A 22694-nucleotide genomic window follows, 5' to 3' on the forward strand; every position below is an offset into this window, starting at 1 on the left:
GTAGAAAAGAACTATCATGCCTAACAAAACACAGCTGAACTGATCAAATAATCACATTGCAGGAAAAATTTTGCAACAAAACCACCAGTCTGTTGTTATGTAAGAAAACATTTCTTAGGCCTTTATTTACAAAAGCTTTAAAAACAAATACCCTCTGTTATGCAAATTACTTGTTTAAAAAGGACCGCCCAGTTACATCATCATAATTCAATGAGAAAAAGGAGTTTGCTTTTTTGCTTTTCAGTACAAGATAAAACAGAGTAATTGGCGAACATGTGGAGGTTTTTCTGCCATTGATTTCCGTGTCAGGCACACGTACGCGCGCACACCACAGACACACAATGTCACGCATTCCCTCATTCCAGGCTACTCGTTAGCTATTCAATACCCAAAATCCTTCCTGCACAACTGCTCTGTACACATGCTATGCAGAGTTAAGAACATACTTTAGGGTCCTTGGAAACAATATATCTAAAATATATTGTAAGATATACTCAAAAATAAACTAGCATTACACTCCTCAGGTAACTTTATTAGCTGAAGTTATTTATATTTTGTTGTCTTACAACAAATATCTTTAACATCTGTCTTTGAAACAACTACAAAAAGGCATGATTTAATTGTCCTTCTAATTCAATAATTCAATTAAATAGTATTTTTCAGATCTTTGGGGTTCGTCTTCAACTAAACTGACTTACAAAAATCATGAAATCAAGTACATAATAAATATGACTTCATAAAAAATATCTGAGGTGTACATTACTAGGATAAAAGCCACGAGGTTAATCAAGGGAAATGTGCTGTTACAAGACTCCTACTTTTCCATTATCCTTCAACTCTCAGCTTAATGGCAAAAAGGCTAAAGTCATAGCTGTTCTTCTCCTGAAGGGTGTAAAGCTGTTTTTTCAAGCCTCTTTCCCCCATCACAGAGCAGTTTTAAAGCAGCAGGCCAACCAGCAGTTGACATGTGCAGCATGTGTTGGAAGATGACCAAACACTAGTAAAGTAAGAGCAATTACTATGATTTCAGTAGTTTGTTTTGCTTGAACAAACAGAGATTATGCAGCAAATAAGTCCCGTTGTGTGGGTTGAGATACCAAGAAAATACAGCTTGAAGCTGCTGAACTTGGCAGATGATTGTTTTCTAGCTGAGGGCAAAAGAAAAAACCAAAACAAACTTCAAATAAAACAGAGGATCTGAGTCAGAGTCGCTCTCTAAAGTGCAAATCTGATGGTCCACAATCTTGAATAGCTAAAACGCCTGCATACTAGAAAGAACAGACATGAAGGGGGAAGTTAGTTATAATCAGAGCCAATTAATTTAGAGAAGGGAGGGGAAAGACAAAAAACTGGAAGAACGATGTAGGCAAATTTACCAGAATATTCATTATGATTCAACTTTCCCCTTCTCTCTGCCACACTGATCCTATACATGCTTCTTTACAAATGGGCTTGTTAAGAGGCCAAAATGTAACCCAGAAAATTTTACGTATCAATATTAAGATCAAAATCTGTGATAGGAACAGTCAAGTTTAGTACATAGAAAGGCAGAAAAGAAAGTGTGCTGAGAAAGGGGGGAAAAAAGCCTTAATTGTCCAAGGGGTTCAACCAGAGATAAAACCTATATACAAGCATGTGGAGGTCAAAAAGACGGCCTTTCATTTCATGTCATGACTGTTTGTTGGCTTCTTCTTCATAAGCGTTTCCTGTGCCATTCTGTACATAAGATGACCCCGAACCAAGACCATATAAGTGGCCACAATATTTGGCATCGTCAATGTGATCTTCAAAGAACATCTAAAAAGTGAAGAGACATGAATTACTGCAAAAGAAAAGGGTTCCGTTTCAACAGAACTGTAGAAAGGCTTTAAAATTACTTTCTTTTTAAATATCAAATCCCAAGGTGCAAAAGATGATAAAATTAGTATAATAAGACACTTAATCTCAACACATTATCACAATGTGCTATATGACACAATTATTTAAATCTGTCAAGAAATACAATCCATTTTCCTGTGCACCTCTCCCAATTAAATGGCCAAATGCAATGTTTTCACAATTTTGTATTATTAGTCATCACTCACATATCTGCAAGAGCAACAAAGACATTTCTCCATCTGATTTCTGTGGTGCTTCTTACAACAAGCATATGCTTAGCATCCATCATCAGTGCCCATTCCCTTACCTCCCCTCAGTGTGGAGTTTTCATCATACTCTGTCATATCTCTCTGAGATATGCTGATTTGTATTATATAGGTTTGGGGGTGGGGAAGAAGAGCACAAAACCAGTTTAGAGAAATGCAGAAAGATGCATTTTCAGCTCCTCACAGAGGGAGACCTTATTTAATGAGGAAGAGCAAAATTTTATACCAAGACTGCATTTACATATTACAAGTCTAAATTACAAATGGAACCTTTCAGTGGAAGACAAACTAAAGCCCATGATATTCCGATACTCTGCCTTTCAGGCAGGTTTTCAAGTTGAAAATCACAAATTATCTTGTTAAAATAATAAGACACACATACACAAACATTTTTCACCCCAAAACCTTCACAGCAATCCTGGACACTCCAGTGGTTCCCATTCTGAGTCATCATCAATACCAGAAATCTAAGACAGGCACAAATATGCAGGGACAGAATGGATGCAATACACAATCTAAACATGCAGACCTGTATACACCACACAGGTCAAAACTTCTCCCTTCAAGCTTTGCTGTTAGCAGCACAGTCAGGATGGAAAATTCTGTACTGTAGTAATCAGAGACTTCAATTAAACTTTGCAGCCCCAGCAGTTCTTAGTGAAATAAAACAGGTAGGAAGAGCCCAAAATAACAACTCTACTCTTGCAGTACCATTATTTAAGTACTCCTGATGGAAAGAAAAGGATCAGTAACTTTTTGGCTGGCACTCCAAGACCCAGCAAGCAAGTTGCAACTCTGTCACAGCAATTAGTAACAAAATTCTGTGCCTCAAAAAGCACTATAAAGTGAAGTCTTTTTACTCAGAAATACATTTTTAAACACTGAACTTTGCTAAAAAGCTTTAAAAATCTACATTAAATTTATTCCTCTATGCTTAGTATTCTTATTCAGAAATGCTGTATTTGCAAAGAGTATTTAAGTAATACTTAAATATTCATTATCACTCCATGTCTGTTGGCTTAATTAAGCAAGTGTGTTGCACTAAAAAACCCTCAGAGATTTCTACTTCTGGTAAAAGCTTTTAGTAAATAAATTCAACCAGCTAGTTTGCCATTAACACAAACTGCATCTCATTAAAGAAACTATCATGGGTTTGGACATTTACTCTAGAAAACTAACTTGAAAGGCTGTATCTTAAGCATGATTATTATATGCTTCCCTTCGTTTGCTTTGGATCTTCAAATTCAAGAGTGAAGTTTTACAATATTAGGCAGACAGCAGGTAGCTGCACTGGCCTTGGATCATACAGAAATTTAATCCTTTTTATTGCATCTGCAGCCCATGACCTGCCTGACCACTGCAACAGGTCCAGCAGCAGCAGAACAGAGTGCTAGCATGAGCAAACCAGCCCAAACCATCATTCTTTATTATTCAGCTGCTGTGTCACTAATATTTGTAACAATCTCGTGGTCATTTTCTCCTTTATACAGAAGGCTGGATTGCAGAAGGTAGACTTCAGCATCTAGTACTTAACATGATTAAATGATGAGGTTTGATATTGCCATCTGTTTTGACAGGGTAAATGACACTGAATTGCTGGAAGAATGCCATGTTCTGATGCACTGGCATTTGTTCAGTGCAACTGCTTTCCAGAAGAGGCCTGTTCAACATTTCATTGTTCTGCTAATGCAAAACATCATAATGTTTTCCTGTTGTATGCAGACAAGTAGCAAGGAAATGTGTAGCCTGTAAGACCTGACTGTCTTTGCTGTAACCTTGAATTAACTGACCTTTAGAACCTTAGTTAAACTGAGCTTCACTCAATGGCAAGGAGAAAGAAATGCATAGAAATTCTCCAAAGCAGACTGGAAGTCATTATTTAATATACCTCTAGCCTGAAAGTTTAGCTAGAAGTGGTTCATCAATACTCCTTCCCCACCTCTCAGCCTGCCACAAGCAGCAGTACACATCAGCTGGATGTTACACTGAGCAAAAGCTCTAAAAAAAAAAATTTGAGTTGAGTGCAGTCACGCTCAAGGAGTCTGGCTTCAGCAGTTCATAAATCACTACAGCAGTCACCTAAAAAAAGGCACCCTGCAAAACAGGTGAGGAAAAAATACCCCAAAACAAAACTTCAGAAAAAATCCAGAAGTCAGGCCTAGGCCGGAATTGGGAAGAAATATTCACTCACAGCAGCAAAGCAAAGAGTTAGTAAGGCTGGTCCACACTTACTCAGGGAAAAATATAGGTGATCTCATTTTTGTCAAGAAAGGATTGACCCCTGAAGCCCTTCAGAGACCTCCTTAAAATACCAGACTTATCAGGATCAGCAATTCCATGTGACTATCACAACCCATTACTGTAATGGAAATAAAAACAGTATGTCCACCTACTTCTCTCATTTTGAAAAAGGCCATTCCTGTGAGTAAAGAATCGGATCCTGCCTGATGCTGTGGTCCTATCCTTTCCAGCTCTAACTGCTCAGCCACTTCTTGTAACCCACCCTGGAAAACAAAACATTTTTGTTAAATTAGAACACAAAACAGCTATATTTGGGAAAATATGTTACATAGGCCATACAACCTCGGGCGTATTTCAATATCTGCACAGTAGCTGAAACAGACATTATACTAGATAAATGCATACAAGAAGAATCAAAGCTTCCCTATCAAACAGTATTAATATTCTCTGTCAGTATTGACTAAATGAAGCAGTATTTGCAACCAACAAAACTAGTACTCCTTATGTTCCAGCTTCTCCAGTAACCAGATGTCATTACTTAACAATTCCTTTAAGGTGACTGTTGATAGAATGCTTTAAAAGGACAGACTACAAGGCTGTAGAGAACACACCAAAACTGCAAGTCTAGCTTCTCTAAAAGGTAAAACTTCTCCAGTTTTGAAGGACATTTTCTTTTCAATAAGCTTATGTGAAAAATTATCCCCTTAACTGCAAAGTGACTAAATAGACATCATTTTGGTGTCCTCTCCAAAACAGTAATAGCTTCTACATCCAAGAGCAAAGCTGTCAAAATTTGGTTTAGTTTTACATAGATAACACTGATCAGCTGAAGGACAGACATGTAATACTGTAACTGCAATATTTTAATGCTGTGAGCACATGACTGTACAAAGACTTGTTTTAATTCAGTAAGCTAAAAAGCTACTAGCATAACTTAGGCACATGCACATTCTTAAAGATCTAGAGAGATTAAAAAGAAAAAAAAAGAAAGAACCCTTAGTGCTGCCATAAGCACCGAAAGGCAAAAATGTTGCACAAAGACAATGCTTTTAAACAAAGAATGCCTAGAGTTCACCTTCCTGTACGCTCTTGACCTCTTTCACATACAGGAAGTGAAGCAATAAGAGGCAAAAGCATAACAGTCAAAATTAAAATTCACGGAGCTACAAAGGAGTCCAAACTGAAAATCAGATCAAACATTATGAAAACTCCCATGAATCTTATGGCAACATGTTTGGGTCCTGTTTTTTGTTTAAAAAGATGAAAGCTTCAATAATAACATTCCCAAATAACACCTACAAACTAACAAGAAAACCTAGTGCTGCTATTGCTAATTTTTGTCTGTCTTAGCAGCAGAAAAATACCTAACAATACCTGATCACTGCCTCCATCACACTATTCTGACCCAGAAGTGAGTCCTTTCCCCATGTCCAGAAAATTATGTGAGGTGTCAAAGAATAACCTCCATGTTAACAACCTCCATAACCCAGCCTGGCCACTGCAAAAATTCACCTTGTCCTGGCTGGAACCAGGATATTATCCATTTCATATTCTATACTATCTATGTCATGTCGAAATCTTGTAAGATCCAACAATACACATATACACACACACAAGTACAGCTTCCCTCTGAGATGTCTGTTAATTTAGTCCATTACTGTGGCTTTTATTAATCCTCGATGCCTTCCAGGGAAGGAGGGCTGGTGTGCTGCCAGCTGCATCAGGAGCTCAGGAGCTCCATTCTTGTTGGCCACAGTAGTTGCTGAGGCAGTGGCATTCAGCAACCAGTATTATACAATTCAACATTACAAACTGTTCTTACCCGAAAATCAAATCCCCTTGAAGTACACATTACCATTTCCCCACCCCTTTGTAGGGAATGTGTATGCAGGTCTTTGAGTAAAAACAATCTCACAGATGGGTTTGCCTTTGCTTGAGGCAGGACTAATCCAAACTGACTTCCTTAACATGTTGCTCATATGCACAATGGGGATTTATCCCCTTCTGTGGTATGTGGAGGCTTTGATAGGGCAAGGTCAGCTCAGTTGGTGGAGCCTCTAACAAAGGTGTTCACTGGTGTTAACATTTAAGGAGATGGCCTCTGCTTAGTGTAGAACCCACTGTTAGAAAGTTCTCCATCCATTCCTTTCAATGTTTTTAACAGTCCATTGTACCATCTAATTTTCCCAGAGGCTGGTGCATGACAGGGAGTATGATACACTCACTTCACACCGTGCTCTCTGGCCCAGGTGTTCATGAGGCTATTTTTGAGATCAGCACATGCACTTACTCCACACAACAGTGGCATGATGTGTGGAAGGGGCTTTCCTTCAAACACCCAGACCAGCACTGGTAGCTGGAGTGCCAAAAGGAGCTGTGCTTAGGTGCCAATTGCTTCTGAGGCAGCTCAAATCCTTCCATAAATACCAGAATCTCTTCTTCAACTGGGGCATAGCAGGCCTCAGATCCTTTGCACCCCCAACTCCAGAACTCAGAGGTCATCCTCAAGTCTCTCCAGGAAGCCTCTGACAGAGGCTTCAGGAAGGCCATTCGCCCCAGCAGCCATGAAGAGCTCATAACTCTACATCTTGCCACCAGACTGGCCCAAGGGCTACTGGATGAACAATCTCCCATCTGATTTGTTCAAAAGTTTGTTGTTGTTCAGGACCTCACTTTAAATCATTCTTTTCCTGGGTCACTTGATATACAGGACTTATAATTTGATTGTAATCTGAGATATGCATCCTCCAAAAACCCCCAACACCTAGGAAAGCCTGTGTTCCTTTCTTGCTGGTTGGTGGGGATCTAGCTGCTACATTGTTGACCACATCAACTGGAATCTAACAACATCCATCTTGCCATTTTCCTCCTAAAATCTGAATATCCTGGTAGATCCCTTGGCCTGAATTTGCTTCATGGCAAAACCAGCCTTCAGGACGATCTGGATTATTCTCTCCCCTTTCTCAAAAACCTCCTCTGCCATGTTGCCCCATACAACAACATCATCTATGTACTGCAAGTCTTCTGGAGCCTCCTCCTTTTCCACTGCAGTGTGGATCGGTCCATGGCAAAGGATGGGGGCTTTGTTCCCACTACTGGGCCAGTTGGTCCCAGGTGTACTGGATGTTCCTCCAGGTGAAGGTAAACTGTGGCCTGCACTCTGCTGGCAAAGGAATGGGAAAAAAAATGCATTAGCAATATCAGTGGTGGTACCACTTTGCTGCCTTGGACTCCAGCTCATACTGAAGTTCCAGCATATCCGGTATAGTGACACATAGTGGTGGTGTGACTTCATTCAGGCCATGACAGTCCACTGTCAATGGGCCATATAGGATTTTTAAAGGGTGAGCACGTCTTGCTGACCACTCTCCCTGGCTCTCCAGTTCAGGAATCATCTCATGGATGGAGGTCATGGAGTACCTGGTCAGTGCAGTTTTGTTGACAGTGCATTGCTGTGGTAGAGATTGGTACCTGCTGTTCTTTGACCCTCAGCAGTCCCAAAGCAGAAGGGTCCTCTGAGAAAGGAGACAAGTTATTCAGCTGTCTAATTTCCTCCGTCTCCACTGTAGTTATCCCAAAAGCCCAATGATGCCATTCTGGGTCCTGCAGTAATCTATGTCAAGGACACACAGAGTCTCTGTATGCCTCAATAGCGGAGACTCTGCTCCATACTGGTGGGGCATGGGACATCTCTCCAGTTTTCTCGAGTCTTTTGAATCTGTCTGGACAGTCTTTCGACACCAAGGAGCAGGCTGGTAAGGAGGAAAAGAGATGATCTTCCTATTACTGGAGTCTGTCACCTGATGGACTGCTTTTTCTCATCCTTTCATTGACATCAATGCCAAGGAGCTGGTGAATGACAATGGTGTGCTCCATACAAACTTCTGCCACATGGATTGTGTACAATGGACCTTATCTGGATCTACAGGAGACTTCCTGTTATTTGAATCCTTACATATCACCTCCAGCACAACTAATTCTCTCAGGTGTCTTTCTCCATGCGTTGCATCTGCTTGGGCACACCACTGGATCATCCATGAGAGAATACCCTTTGTTCACACTTGACAGGAGTCACCTGAGGGTGAGAGTTTCTGTCCTCTTCCTGAATCCCCATGAGGATGCCAGTTTCATATTGTGTGCCATGATATTTCAGCATTTCAGCCAGCTCATCCAGGGCTTTCATGACTGGTGGCTGGAATCTTTTCACTTAGCTCACATAGAGATAGGAATTGAGTGATGATCTCTGGTCCTGCCTCTTCCTCCTTTGGTGAGAGCTCTACTTCCTCTTTATCCCTGACTATGCAAAGTGATTTGGTCCTGGGATTTCTTCTTCTGTGTAGGTATGACTGTTACTGGCATGAGTTATTCTTCCAGTTTGGCTGCAGTTTGAGTGGTCACACCACCTGTTGATCTGCTTTCTTCCTCTTCCCCTCAGGGTTCTGTCCAGCACTGGATTGTGTCCAGTAAAGAGTAGCCAGGGCCCAGCACACTTCACTAAGTTGATTCTTTATGGAGCTGCCACAGCATTCTTGCAAATATTCTGTCACTTTATCAAGGTCCTGTAGTGATATTCTCAAAACATTGGAGGAGAGAATTTTCCCCAACAATGGTCCATTTTATCCCACATTCCATGCTACTCATGATTATCCTCCCTCAGACAGATTAACCTTCCTAGAAATCTTTGTCCTGATTCTAGACACAGTGTTGACTGTACTGACTCAAAACATGGTATAGACCATGTAGACTGAGACACAGCTGACACAGGAGCAAGAACATGTTTTCCTTAACATCAAAAGGAAATTAAAAATTCTCAAAAGCTATTCTAACAGGCCTGAAGGAGAAAAGGGTACTGAAAAGCTGGGGAAAGCTATCCTCCTGTGTTCTCTCCACAGACTAGGTATGATTAGGAATGGACTCCCAGAGGTAGTGCCCAAAGTAAGGGTAGGAGAGTAGCACTGAATATCCCAAATGATCCTCATTGCCCTTGATGTTATCATGTTATAAACATGATTCCGGTTCATACAACCAACATACATCAACAAAGCAATCCTGATCTGAAAAAGAGCACCCTCATGGGCACATAGTATATCTACAGAAACATATACAGGCGTAGGTCACACACTCACACAAACAGACCAAGCAACATTGAGACCACTGGCTCTGAATCTAATCGGACAAATGCTTACATGGAATTTGTTTCCAATCCACTCTGATCAGATCTCATTCCTTCATGCCCCACACTGCGTGCCAAGTAAGGCTGTCATGGTTTAGGAACAGTATTCTGCAAGTTAGTGTTTCCACTAAAACCACTTCAAACTACACTCACTCACTCCTATCCCCACCCTTTCCTGTGGCAGACTGGAGAGGAGAACTGGAGGCACAAAAAGTGAAGATCACAGGTTGAGATGTGAGCCATTTACTAGAAAACAGCAGTGAGATAAGAAATCAAACAGAAATAGCAACAATATTAATGACAGAGTGGGCAAGAAGAGAAACATTGCTCACCAACAGAAACACAATGATTGGTCCCTCCACCACACTACCCTGACCTGGAAGCAAGCCCTTCCCCCATGCCCAGAAAATGATGGGAGGTGTCACAGAATAACTTCCATGTCCTAGCCATGCCCCATCCTGGGGGCAAAAATCCACCCTGTCCTGAATGGAACCAGAACAAAAAATTATGAGTCTACTCAGATTCTCTTTCAGAATTCTGCACTCCACATAGGTATGCTTCACTCTTGGGAAAGGACAAATTCTTCCCAAATTTTCAGAGTGTCAAACTTCCAAGAAAAAGGCCACAAAATAATTTACATAATCACACCACCATGGTCAACAGCAAATCTACATCAAACTCTCATTTCACGACACAGTCACAGATCTCATTCTTCTGTACAAAACCCTGAATTAATAGCAAGTTTCCAACAAGGTCTACCAATTTAAATTACTTAGGATTGCCACTACTATCAAAAGGTTTGTAATTGTCTACATAAAAAGCCTTTTAGACTGTAAGCAAGACTTTAACTTCTAATACAAGTCAACTCTCAATCTGCATGCCAAGTCATAATAACAGACTGTAAATTCACAGAGTACTTAACTCCACAAAAAAAGCATCAAACAGATTTCCAGTTCTGAAGCCTATTTCTCTTTCCAACGCCAAGAATCTTTTTTGAGTGTGTGGGGGCAGAGAGTGGGGACCTACAGTAGATCAGTGACATACAAAAAATAACTTAGACAAGTCAATAAAAGACAACTGCACAGCTGTTCAATTCACTGCAATTTAATAATGATCAAAGGTGACACACATTAGGAGACAGCACATGCATTTTCAGAGTTACAACACTAAATGTTTAGTGATTTGTTTCAGGTAGCTTCTCTGAGTACAGTTCAAGTCCACCATCATTTCATCACTGGTAAATTTGGAGGGGTAAGATAGTCTATTTCCCTTCCCCTGCTGTCACTATCAGTCTGCAGATTAGGTGAGTGGATCAAAATTTACTGCAGGAAAGCTGACCTACATATTCAGCTCTGAAAAAAAAATCACCCTTGTTCTTATGACCTGTGGAGGTTTTTCTCGTCTTCTAAAAAAATCTAAGTGTCTCTCAACAATGCAGGTTACACACAACTATGCTTTAATTATGCCAGAAACCACAATACCCTCTTTCCCAAGCCCACTGGGAATGACACCTCTGAATGGTGACATGGAACATCAATTTGTCACCTTTTCCATGTCACTAAATTTGGAATATACATTCTGTTCTTGCAAAGTGTGTCACCAGATAGGCACCAGATGCTCTGCTTTGCTTCACTGGGAGTGTGAAAGTGAAGACTTTGTAGGGTGAGTTGCCCCCACCCCTCATTTAAGACTCCTGAAATTTAGGAGCATTTAATTTTTACTCCTGGCCTCTTTGGAGAAAAAGTGTTATAAGATGTTCCCTAATACACAGCCATTTGCCCAGATGATTATACCAGTAACAACTGCATAAGAACACAAGTAAGTATACTTTTCTTACTAACTGGAAGGGTGATCTACATTTTCAACATTAATTTGATTAACAAAGGATTCACACAATTTACTTTCCACAAAACTAGGCTACTATTCCAAGTGCCACACTGTTAGTTCATCTCAGAAAGAAACACAAGGCTATAAACAGCACACAGATCAGTAATTCAGCACAATAAACTGGCAAGCCATTCCTTAGTTAGGATTTGATGTGATGTGTTCTCTTCTTACTGCAGGTTTTCATTAAGAAATCCGAGAGAATTAAATTACTTTCCATAAAAGCAACAAATCATCAATTGCCTCAGATGAGTGATGCAGCTCACTCCAGCAGCAGTCCAGACTCTTAACAGCTCCTTGGCAAGTAAAGCTGTTAACAGTGCCTTTAGTATCTTTCTTTCACTTGCTGTCTTCCCCATTCACACACTTAGCTCCAGTTCCCACTCATTCTCCAGTCCAACAAGGTATCCAAATTTTATGCCTGACAGAGTAAGCCAATTAGCCCCCCTGGCCTGACATGAGACACTAGTTTCTAGTTCTTTTTTTTTTCCTAGAAGTCACATGTTGTCCCTGAACATATGTTGTTGTTTATCTTTGCTTATTGGGCCATCTGAAACATTCTTCACTTCATTTCTCTTCCCAAGACACTTCCACATCCTCTTCTTGAAATTACCTCAGCCTAGATGACTGCAGTTCTTTAGTGGACTGCACAACGAGGAAATAAGAGTATATGAGACCCATCGATTCTTATGGCTAAGGAAATGAAGAATTAATTCCAAACATGGGTTTATCATCTATCAACAAAGTATTGTAAAGACAGTTTCAACTTGGTATTTTTAACTGGTAAGCAGTTACAAAAATTGATTTTGTGCTCTTGCCGGCTTCTCACAACACCTTTAATATTACATATATAAAGCTTGAGACAACAATGCTTAATATGCATCATAAAAGTAAAAGCAGAGAATAAAAATAGAGAAAGTATTTTTAAGCATGACATACTCTGTCTCCAAATGCAAAATTTGTTCCAAACCATTAGCAGATTACTTACCTTCAGATTTTTGCAACTCTTCATAAGATATTTTACATCATAGATGACAGGGAAAAACAATCGCAGTATCTCAAAGAAGTCCAGCTCTTCCTCAGGTAAATTGGAGTTTGTCAGGATCTTGATTAGATAGCCAAAGTCATATCCACTGCAAATTAATACCAAAAACAATATAAGTAAGTGACTTAGAAGCATCCTTCTCACTTCAAGATTTCACATCACTTTGACAGGAAAAACAACAACCTTCAGGACTTCACTGCACATTGACAGGATATTCTGCTTAAATCCAATGCAATAAAGACTAACTTCTATGAAAAAAACAAAACTTCAATATAAACAGCCCCATTGCAGATTCCAGAGAAAACAATTTAGTCTGAAAGAGGCCAAGTGAAGATGCAAAAAGATCTGCCTACAGTAGTTTCTCTAAATCCCAAAATAAGGTAGGCCTGCTGGGTCTTCATCTGATAACAAGGACTTTCACCATAAAGACTCCTAAGCTGATTTCTTTCACATAGACTGGAGTTTCTCACTCCAAATTGAGACAGACAGACACTTCTACAGTTCTTGAAATCCAAAAGATTAATGAGTTTTCAGAGCCAGTGCATGTTTATGCCTGGAGGCAAGTCTAACCCTCAGCAACAAAGAAGAGGAATTGTCTTTCAACTTTTCCAATTAAATCAGCACACAGACAACTACAAAGTTTAATAGCTTGTAGACTATTACTCTTTCTGGAGGCAATGACAGAGTAAGCTGGAAAAATTTTTGTGTGTACATGTAAGTCTGCAGGAAGCAGAAAAGTAACTAAGCAGTGCTTATTTGTTAGAAGAAATGGTGGTGTTGTAGCGTGCACATGGTAGAGAGAAGAGTTTGGAAAGGCTTCCTCCCCCACAGTGTGACTGAATAAAGAGGACATAGGAAGGAGGTGTGGCAGCAACGGGGCAACCACGTACTTTTACAAATAGTTATGAGAGGAAACAGGAGGGTTAAGTAGAGGAAAGACAGATATGGGGTATTAAAGCAACCCTGACTCCATAACAAAAAGCAGTGATGACAAGTTATGCTTTTTCTTAGGAGGGCAGCGATTACAAACCAGATTATTGATGACCTGACCATGAAACTCACCTGTTCTGATCCCTTGTACTTGCAGGACTGCTAATGCATGAAACAAAATGGAAGAGTGATTTCCTTCTCTTCCATGTTTGCATTGAACCAGATCAGCTCCTAGATTTTACTGACATACAACTTCAAATATGCCTGTACTAACAAAGAAGATGAAAACACACCACAGGGCTGTCTCTACTGAAGGCTTTGTCAGTTTTGCTATTTAAGGAATCTTAGCACAGGGTGAGGGACGATTCAAGTGAGCAGGTGGCCACCACAGACTCCAAATTTCCAGTTTAAGACTTTGTGTTCATTCCTGATTATACAAGGGTCATACTCAAAACCAAGAATTTTTCGATTTGGTAAATACTGGCCAGGATCTTTAACTGTGAAATAAGCAATAGAAAAGACAAATCAGTTAAGAGCACTGATCCTGCAGATATTTAGGAGCCACAAAAAGCAGTGACATCTGCAGGCTCAAAGCTTCAGCTTGCACACTCAATGTAAATAAGTTTACTTTTTGAACCATTTTTATACAATAAGATTATCTGACATCTTTATACTATGAGTCTCAAGACAGAGGGTAGAAAAACCTTCAACATACTGGGGGTATATGGATTGTTTGCTACAAGTCCATCAATACAAGATATAAAATACCTATAGATTATTGCAGCTCTCCCATGGGAGTTTCCAGTGCTCTAAGGAGAAATTTTATGTTGAACAAATCCTGCACTGCCTCTGGTACTTTGAAGCTGTGCTGGCCACCCTCCATCTCAACAGCAACAGACACTGGCCAGGGAGCAAAGGAGCCAAAGATAAAGAAGGATTTCAGTTGACTCTTACGAAGTAAAAACTGTAGTAAACTTGGCAAAACAGTAGCTTGAAGTCTAATTTTATTAGATCATTTGAAGAGGGAGGGAAGTGGTGGGAAAGTCCATATCAGCATAAAGCCCTCTAAAGAAGAAAAGAAAAAGTCACACTAACAAAAAAGGCTGATCAAAAAGATGCAAAAAAACACTGTTCAGGATTATGGAGACTTACTCCTTCAGATTCTACAGTTTATTAACTCAATGAATTCCTTGATCATCCTCAAGGTTCAAATATAACAAGCCATATTAAAGTGAAAGAAACCATATTTGTGCTACTCCTCTTCAAAAAAAGTTTGACTTGTCTTCAAAAAAAAGTGTATTAATGAAATAATGGAAAATAGATGCCCTCAAACACTTCTAATTTCTTTAAAGTAGGAAATGCTTAAAGAAAAGTCAACATTCCTTTACTATTCATATTGAAACAGAGCAGACTATTAAAAATAGCAATTTTGATTGAGAATTCCACATTTTTTTCACTTAGAGATTGTAGCAGATCCAAGCTTACAGACATAAAAACTGTCACTCCAATTTAAGACTAAGATAGATCCATTAAAACAAATTTTAAGTGGCCACTGCTGAATGCCAAGAGAAGGCTAAGTAAGTCCACGGTGAGCAATTATGTAATTATGTGCTCATTAAAGAAGTTTTCTTCTAATCCTGTAACAGTGACTAGTGGTTGGTTTACACCCTGAAGCACACAGACTTCCTTGCCTGAAAAACCTTGCACCATTTCTAATGCAATCACCTGAAATTGCTTAGCACAGCAAGCCACAATCTGTGGAGCTATACAACACAAGCACTCACTGTTACAGACATTTGTTTTGTTTTTTTCACTGAACATGGACAGCTCTAGGCAAAAAGACAAGAGTAGACATCAAACATGCCTCTATTTCTTTTCCTTACTATCAAGATAGAATCCAGACAGTCAATGAATTCTACTCAATCACCAAACCTCTGAAATAAATCAAAATGTGCAAGAGCTGAGAAAGCTTTAGTTCATTTTATGACACTAACAGAAATGAGCCAACAAATTAAATTTTACTAAAATCAGTTAGACACAAACGATTATTGAAACACATTAGCTTGGAACTTTGCAATATCCCAAGAACATCTAGTTTTTGTTTTCCAAAAAGCATGTTTCCACTGACCCTCCAAAGGCAGACAAAGGAGGTTGCACAGAAGTGGACACTCAAAGCTTGAGCAGACAGTTGAACATCCACAAAATCAGCATTTGAGCTGTTCCTTCCTAACTTGCTAGACTGTCAAGCACTCCCAGCTCTCTTGACTGCGATAAAAAAATCACAAATTCAGGGCTTCCTCCTTCTCTCTCATTAACTCAAATACATTTTAACACGCACACACACAAGATTTGATGGAAGTCCTCTATGAAGTTGCAATACACAAGAATTGGTGACAGTGCAAATATTTCTTCACTCATATCTGACAGAACTGCATATCCAGAGATTTGCCAACATGTCAGGATGCCAAGGCAGCTACATCAAATGTGGAGATAAAAAGCACACAAAGAGAACTATTTGAGAAGTGAAGAGCTTGCAAATGAACTGCATAAAAGTTCAAGGAAATCAAAGACTAGAAAATGAAAACCAAATCATATCTTCATACTCTGAGGAAGGAGTAATTCAATTCTCCCACTTACTTTGGGACTCAAATTTTAAGAGTTAGTAGTACTTTAAGCATTTTAAGGTAACAGAGGCAATAGGAGAGTCAGCAACTACCAAGCACAGCTTTATCAGTTGTTAAAGAACTACTGCATGGAGAGCCTCAATGGAACAAATTTTCAACTGAGCATCCTGCTGTGTCAGTTTCCACTGATAGAACATAATCACAATCAAAGATGTATTTAGAAACAACTGTTCACTATTCTTTGTGGCACATTTTATATGACCCATGCTCATTTACAGCTTTACATAATTTTGGTTTCCTCAGAACTTAACTTACTCCAAGGTTTTGTGCTCAAAATAGAAACAGCAAGGTCTAAAAAAGCACAAAAGCTTTAAACACTCTAATAATCAGTGTCTGACAAACATATGCTGAACAACTGTCTTAAGAGGATTTCTAAGGACACTTTCAGTGAAATCCACAACAGAAACTCATTTTAGCACAGATGAAACTGGACTTCTATTAATAAAGCCATTTCAAAAACCCTTCATAAGCTGCACCAGTAAGAAATGGCATTATTGCACATGGCTTGCACTACACTTTGACCAGCCCATTAGTCAGGAATTACACACACTAAATATAACGATGCTCTAGAAAGAATCCCTAGAGTAGAAATTGCTCAGGTATGCCTTATACCAGGCCCTTAGTCACCCGGCAATATTGGAAAAACACCAGACTGAGGCTGAAGCTGCTCCTATGTGGCATCCTCTGCTGAGGCACAGTTACATGCATAACCTGCCTCCACTTCTCTTGAACCATCCCAGTCATATTGCTGTAGTCAAGTGTAAATCATAAATATACACATAACAGCCCATAATACTGTGCTTAGGAAGTTGAAAAAAACTCTAATTTGGCTTTTGTAGTTATTTTGACCCAATTTAAAGCATTCTTGTTACAGTATTCTTCCCCAGGCTGCTACTCTAGAAACAAGATAACAAGAGTAAGATTATTTTAGAGTCCTACCGTGAGCTGAAACAGCTGTTAAGTGAAAGATGGAAGTGACAACTGTGCTCAGAGGATCCTTCTTTATTTAACTGTCTTTTCTTTTAAACCTCTCTGCTTTGGAAACTCAGCCTAGCACTTCTTTGTACAAAACAAATCAAAACCACGACTTCTGCAAAAATGTTACATGCACCCTTCTACTACTGTTACACCTTTCTTGCCAAAATAATTCTTATTTTCAAGTTTGTTTATTGCATAAATACTTCTCTAATTCCATGTGACTTTGTCTTTTCCAACTATTAATACTTATGGACAAAGAATTTTTTATTCTAATTTCATCATTTACATATCATCAATCAACACAACATGAGATACAAATTTTAGCTGAGACTGGTTTGCTTACAATCTTGTTCATTTCCTTTACCTTGCTGACTTCCTTAGAAGCCAGCATTTAAGACACCAACTCAAGGGCATTACATAGCAATAAGCCTTTAAAGACACTGTTGCTTGCAAAAATTCTGGCATGCAGTTAGCTAAACAACTACTGTATATGTTTTTAAAGTGTTAAATCCTATTAACACTCAAAGATCTTTTGTATTATGACAGACTCATAGAGATTTCGCATTTGCATTTCTATTTCTACTTGAGAGATGATGGAATAAGTAGTAAAATAGATACATAAAACTGAGGCAGGATCTCCTTCCAAGCTGAGTAATTTCATCTGCTCAGATTAGCGAGAGATTTACAACAAATTTAAGAGTGCCATATAGAACTCTTTACTGATAATCCTCTTCTATAAACAGACAACATTTCCCCAAGGATTGCTCAGAAATAGTTTGCTTTTAGTAATGTTTCTGTTATTACTTGCACGTGTACAGCTCCACCTGCTGGTTTAGCAGTTTTGTGTTTATCAGCTTCACGGTTTCCTGGTTACTGCATAAATACCCAAGCTAAAAACACCAGTACAACCCCTGTATTCTTCAACACCAGTACCCCTCTATTCTTCTAACACAAAATGGTGTTAGAGGTACTACAGTAGAAATATTTCCTCAGTCTTACCGACCAAGATATGGGCTACATGCACAGCATTTAAACTCAAGGGATCTGAAATCCAAGTTCTAGAACTCAAACACCCATGAGATGTTGGAATCTCAAACACTTCACATGCAGAATTTACCTATGAAAGGAAAGCCACTTGACGCCTTCACACAATACAACTCCTGACGTCATGAGCAGTTCTGCAAAGTACTGTGTCTCAATTCCTTCTTCTTCGTGCTTTTTAAACTGGATACCAGATGTTGTCAACAGTTCGATAGAGTCCTGAGCATACATATCTTCTCTAAAAACAGAGAGGAAAAGTAAATTTCCAAAATCTACAAGTCCCAATGAGGTAACATTTCTTTTTTGCTATTCATTCCACAGACTCGGAACAATTTAATTTCCTTCTAGGTTAATTACAAAACCAACCATTTTTCAAAGTTCTTTTTAACCTTCATTATCATTTTACCATTCCCAGCACCTCCATTCTTACCATAGTCATAAAAAAATTAGTTCCTGCTCCTTTTCCAGTTACCTATAACCACCCTTTTGCAAGTCTATAGATGAAAGTGCATCTGTAGAACTTATCTGGTAAAATATCTGTATAAATCACTTGAATTGTGACAAATTAAATGTAACAGTTGAAGGAGTAACACATTACATTGCAGAAATATGAGAAATACAATCCAGATCCCAGTACTGAATTAGTTCTGTAGAAAATATTTCTCAGAAGTTTTTTGTGATTTAAGCTTATGTAAATATTTAGACATGTGTTCATAAGAATTTTTTTCAGTAAAACTGGAAATGGAGTACTTGCTCCATTTAGCAAAACCTTAGAATTCAGAGATCCTAACTTTTTCTGTCTAAATTCTTTCTTTCTAAACAATCTGTTTTAACTTTAAAAGCCTATTTTGGACGTAAAATTTCAGAGGATGAAATAACAGTTCCTCTATCTTTTTTTGACCCCTCCTACCTCTGTGTTTATTCCCTTTAACATCCCCTTTTTTTTGGCAATGTTTTAAGAATCTCATGCTGAAATTCATGCTTTTGAGCTTATTTTCTCCCTTAAGTTTTATCTGTATCATCATTACAAAAACATGGAATGATTAAATGAAGAAAAAAAAAAAGTAAGCATGTAAGTACTTAGAGAATGAAGTTCATTTTACTGTCTGTAACATACTACTCCACAAAGTCTCTTCAGTGTACAGTTTCAAATTTTAATAAAAAACACAAAAACACAAGAAAACCTAGACAAGATAACCAATATATCAAGCTTGACTATTAGATTCAGTCATAGATCTGTATTCCTTATTCCTAAGAGCAAGTCATCATTCTTTAGAACAGAGACATATATCCTCAAGATGTGTTACATCTTTTTTCCTCACGCCCACACAGCTGCTCTTTGGTTCTCCAGCTTTGAGGCATCAGCTTCTCAACACCTGTCTGTATCCATAGCACATTAAAGAACCCATCCCAAACAAAGGCACCATTTAACAAAAAGGGGCTTTCATTCTAGTTGCTGCTCTGTACTAAGCAGGTGCAGAGCATGATTAGAGAAATATTTATGCTCTTTAGAAGCACACTAAAACAAGACCTGGCTGGAACCACACACACAAAAATTTACCTTCTAAGAACAACAAACAGCTGTTCTGCTTTAGGAGAACATTTGGCACGGTGCCATTTCCCAAAAGGATGTTTATAAACAGACAAAAAAAGGTTGTCCATCCATGTATAATATATATATATATATATATATATATATATGTATGTGTGAATTTCTCATGCAGTACTAACCAAGTTTCTATTTTTCAATACCGCCCCCCATCCACTAGCAAGAAGGTAATTTGGTGATTACCTGTATCTTGCCTTACTGAACTGTCTTATCTCTGCAGCATCTGGCACAAATAGATGGAAAGCTACCTTTGGTTTCAGTTGTTTGAGGTTAAGTAGACCTTTGAAGCTCAGAAAATAAATGAAGTGCAGCATAGGCCCTTCTTCATAGATCACCAGTCTGGAAGTTATTGATTCCTTTTTCTCCCATAATTAGTAGGACTAGTATATTTTTCTATTTAAGAAAATGGGTAACTCTCATCCAGCATTTATATGGCCAGCTAAGTTCAGAGATACCAAAACATTAAATCTGTGCTTACTTTTCCTTCAAGAGACAATTCACACAAGACTAAACAGAGCATGTCATTGCTCAGATCAAACTGATGTGTGACAATCCACACCACTGCCTGTTTAAAAGAGCACAGAGATCAAGAGAGACAGCAGAGGTTTTCCTCCTAAGAACTCCAACTACTTTGAAAACAAGTCTTTTCACTCACAGAAAAAATAAAGGTCTGTTCTCTAAAACCTTCTTTGTAGGCTGTGAGTTTAACTCATGTATAAAAAGTTGTCCAGTTCTCAACTTGTAACACAACTGCCAAAAACCCCAAGGTCTTAACATGTGAGAAGTGTTAGTACTGATATTCAATTCAGTAGATAATCAACATATGAGAATCTATCACACTAATTTTGCTTACTTCCAAAAAACAAAACCAAGATACTAGTAACTTTGTTGACCAGCTAAAGATATAATTGGAGCACCAGATAAGCTTTTGATCCCCCTGAAAAAGTGAGGTTTATGCTTAAAATTTTTATCACTGATAAAAATCACATTTTTAAATAAAGTCCATGGTATTATTCCAATACAGTAAAAGTCAGCTTGCTTTTTAACCAAAAAAATAGACAAAATAATTCAGAATGCTAGTATCTGACATACTTTTCTAGTCACTTTAATTATTTTTTTTCAAGTGTTGTTATTTTCCATTTAAAGTATGTAAAGAAACAATATGTGATTTCTATAACAAGTAGTAAGAGTTAAACTAAGTTAAGGCAGAAGCACTCTGAAATGCTAAACGTGAAAACACAGAGCTAACTCTTGGAGAAAGTATAAAATGCCTTCCATATTTTTTTTTAAACTGCTTAGCATTTTTGACCAAATTACCAACAGTAAGACAGACTGCACAGAAATGAGGGAAGAAATCATGTTTGGCTGACAGAAGTTTTCCTTACAGGAGTATTTATGGTATTCCAGTACTACCATCAGATAGATAATGAAGTTGCTACAGTATTTATACATTTTCAGTAAGTCAGAAACATATGTTTAGCAGCACAGAACTGAATACTTACGTTAAGTTAAATTTAAAATTAAATTGCCAAGTTGAAGTTCCTGGAGGGTATTCTCCTTGCTCATTCATAAATGTCAGTCCCAGTTGAATTATTTTTAGCAAGTCGACATTGCAGCGTAAGAGTTGGTACTGATAGTCTGCGTTGCTTCTGAATTCTCCAATAGGCCTTGCAACTACTCCTGGAAATTCTGTGTCCTGCAAGAGCAGAATTTAAACTTGAACACACAACAACCATACAGATCTAACCATATCATAGCTGAAGAGTACTGTGTGTAAAATTAACTTTTAAAAAGATAAAAGATTAGGATCCAGATGTTCATGCAGCACTAATTCAACATTAAGACTTCCTTAGGCTTTCGATTTAAAAGGATGAGCACATTTACTGACCCCAGCTGAAGTCACGATTTCTGCAGTAATTTGCTAGACAGACACCAAGCACCCACTTACCATAGCTACATAGTTATACTTCCGTATAACTTGACGAATTTTCTTCATCTCTTCATCCAAGTTACAAGCCCAAACTTCACAGATTCTTTGGCTATGATCTACGGTAGCTGCTGGCATAGTGGGGGGCTTTAGAGACCATACATCAAATGTTACACTTGACCGAGGATTGGTTTCATAAAGAGGACTTCAACTGTTTATTTTTTTAGCCTAAGAGACAAACAAAGCAAAGCATCAAAGTGTAAGGTTTACTCTCAGTTTATCTGAAGAAAAAAAAAGGCTTAAGCACCACATCCACACTTTATCCTCGCAGTTTCACAAAAGCAGGACAACATAGCCACAGGAATTTCGGCTCCGCGAGCTCAGATTACCATCAGAAACCAAACCCCTGCGGTTTCGTTAGCGACTGTTTCCCGCACAAGGGCGGCAAGGCGCACTGGTGACACGGACACCGGAGCCACCGGCTGCCCGGGCGCTCCCGCCCCGCGGCTCGGCAGGCGGGCTCCTGCGGACCCCCGGGCTGCGTGCAGCAGGGAACGGAGCGGCCGAGCAGAGTCACGGCAGCCCCGGGGTGCCGCGGGGGCCTCCCGAGGCGGGAGCGGCTCCCAAGGGCCGCGCTAACCCAGCGAGGGGCGCGCGAAGACCGGCACACGGCCGGCCGGGTTCCCGCGCGCGTGAAAGGCCCCGGGAGCGCCCGGAGGAGCCGCGGAGCGCGGGGGTCCCGCGGGGCCCCGCTCCGGTGCCGCTGTCCCCGCCCCCGCTCACCCCTGGCGCTCCGGCCGGGCCGCGCCGGGTCTGGGAGGCCCCGCGCGGCCCCCGCGAGCCGCAGGAAGCGCTGCTGCCCCCGGCGCCGCCGCCGCGCGCACAAAGCCATTACATCATCGCCGCGCGCCGCGGCCTTTCCCCCCTCCCCTCCGGCCAATCGCCGGCCGCGCCGCCGCTCCCCTCCCGCCCCGCCCCTCCGCCGCTCGGGTCGCGGCGCGCGGCGCTGACGCGGCCCCGCCGGCGGCGGCTCCGGGG

The 22694-nt window shown here is 39.8% G+C and overlaps 1 protein-coding gene across 1 annotated transcript; it reads right to left on the reverse strand.

The window, feature by feature from the left end:
- Positions 1 to 511: 511 nt before the first annotated feature.
- Positions 512 to 22523, reverse strand: CNOT7 (CCR4-NOT transcription complex subunit 7). The gene is made up of 7 exons (XM_058024820.1): positions 22440 to 22523; positions 21678 to 21884; positions 21232 to 21425; positions 18197 to 18358; positions 12431 to 12575; positions 4538 to 4648; positions 512 to 1797 (listed from the first exon to the last, which is right to left on the reverse strand). The coding sequence occupies exons 2-7, from the start codon at positions 21792 to 21794 to the stop codon at positions 1669 to 1671; spliced, it is 858 nt and encodes a 285-aa protein (XP_057880803.1). The 5' UTR covers positions 21795 to 21884; positions 22440 to 22523; the 3' UTR covers positions 512 to 1668.
- Positions 22524 to 22694: the final 171 nt, after the last annotated feature.

The sequence above is a fragment of the Melospiza georgiana genome, chromosome 5 (genome assembly GCF_028018845.1).
Source record: "Melospiza georgiana isolate bMelGeo1 chromosome 5, bMelGeo1.pri, whole genome shotgun sequence".
NCBI lineage: Eukaryota > Metazoa > Chordata > Aves > Passeriformes > Passerellidae > Melospiza > Melospiza georgiana.

Bases quoted from the DNA above. Each gene is read 5' to 3' on its own strand.
- CNOT7 (XM_058024820.1), bottom strand. From the start codon at position 21,794: ATGCCAGCAGCTACCGTAGATCATAGCCAAAGAATCTGTGAAGTTTGG. The intron at 21,426-21,677 runs GTAAGTGGGTGC...CTGCTCTTGCAG, and splicing joins AGTATAACTATGTAGCTATG to GACACAGAATTTCCAGGAGT. The intron at 12,576-18,196 runs GTAAATTCTGCA...ATTAATTTGCAG, and splicing joins AAGTGGCTTTCCTTTCATAG to TGGATATGACTTTGGCTATC.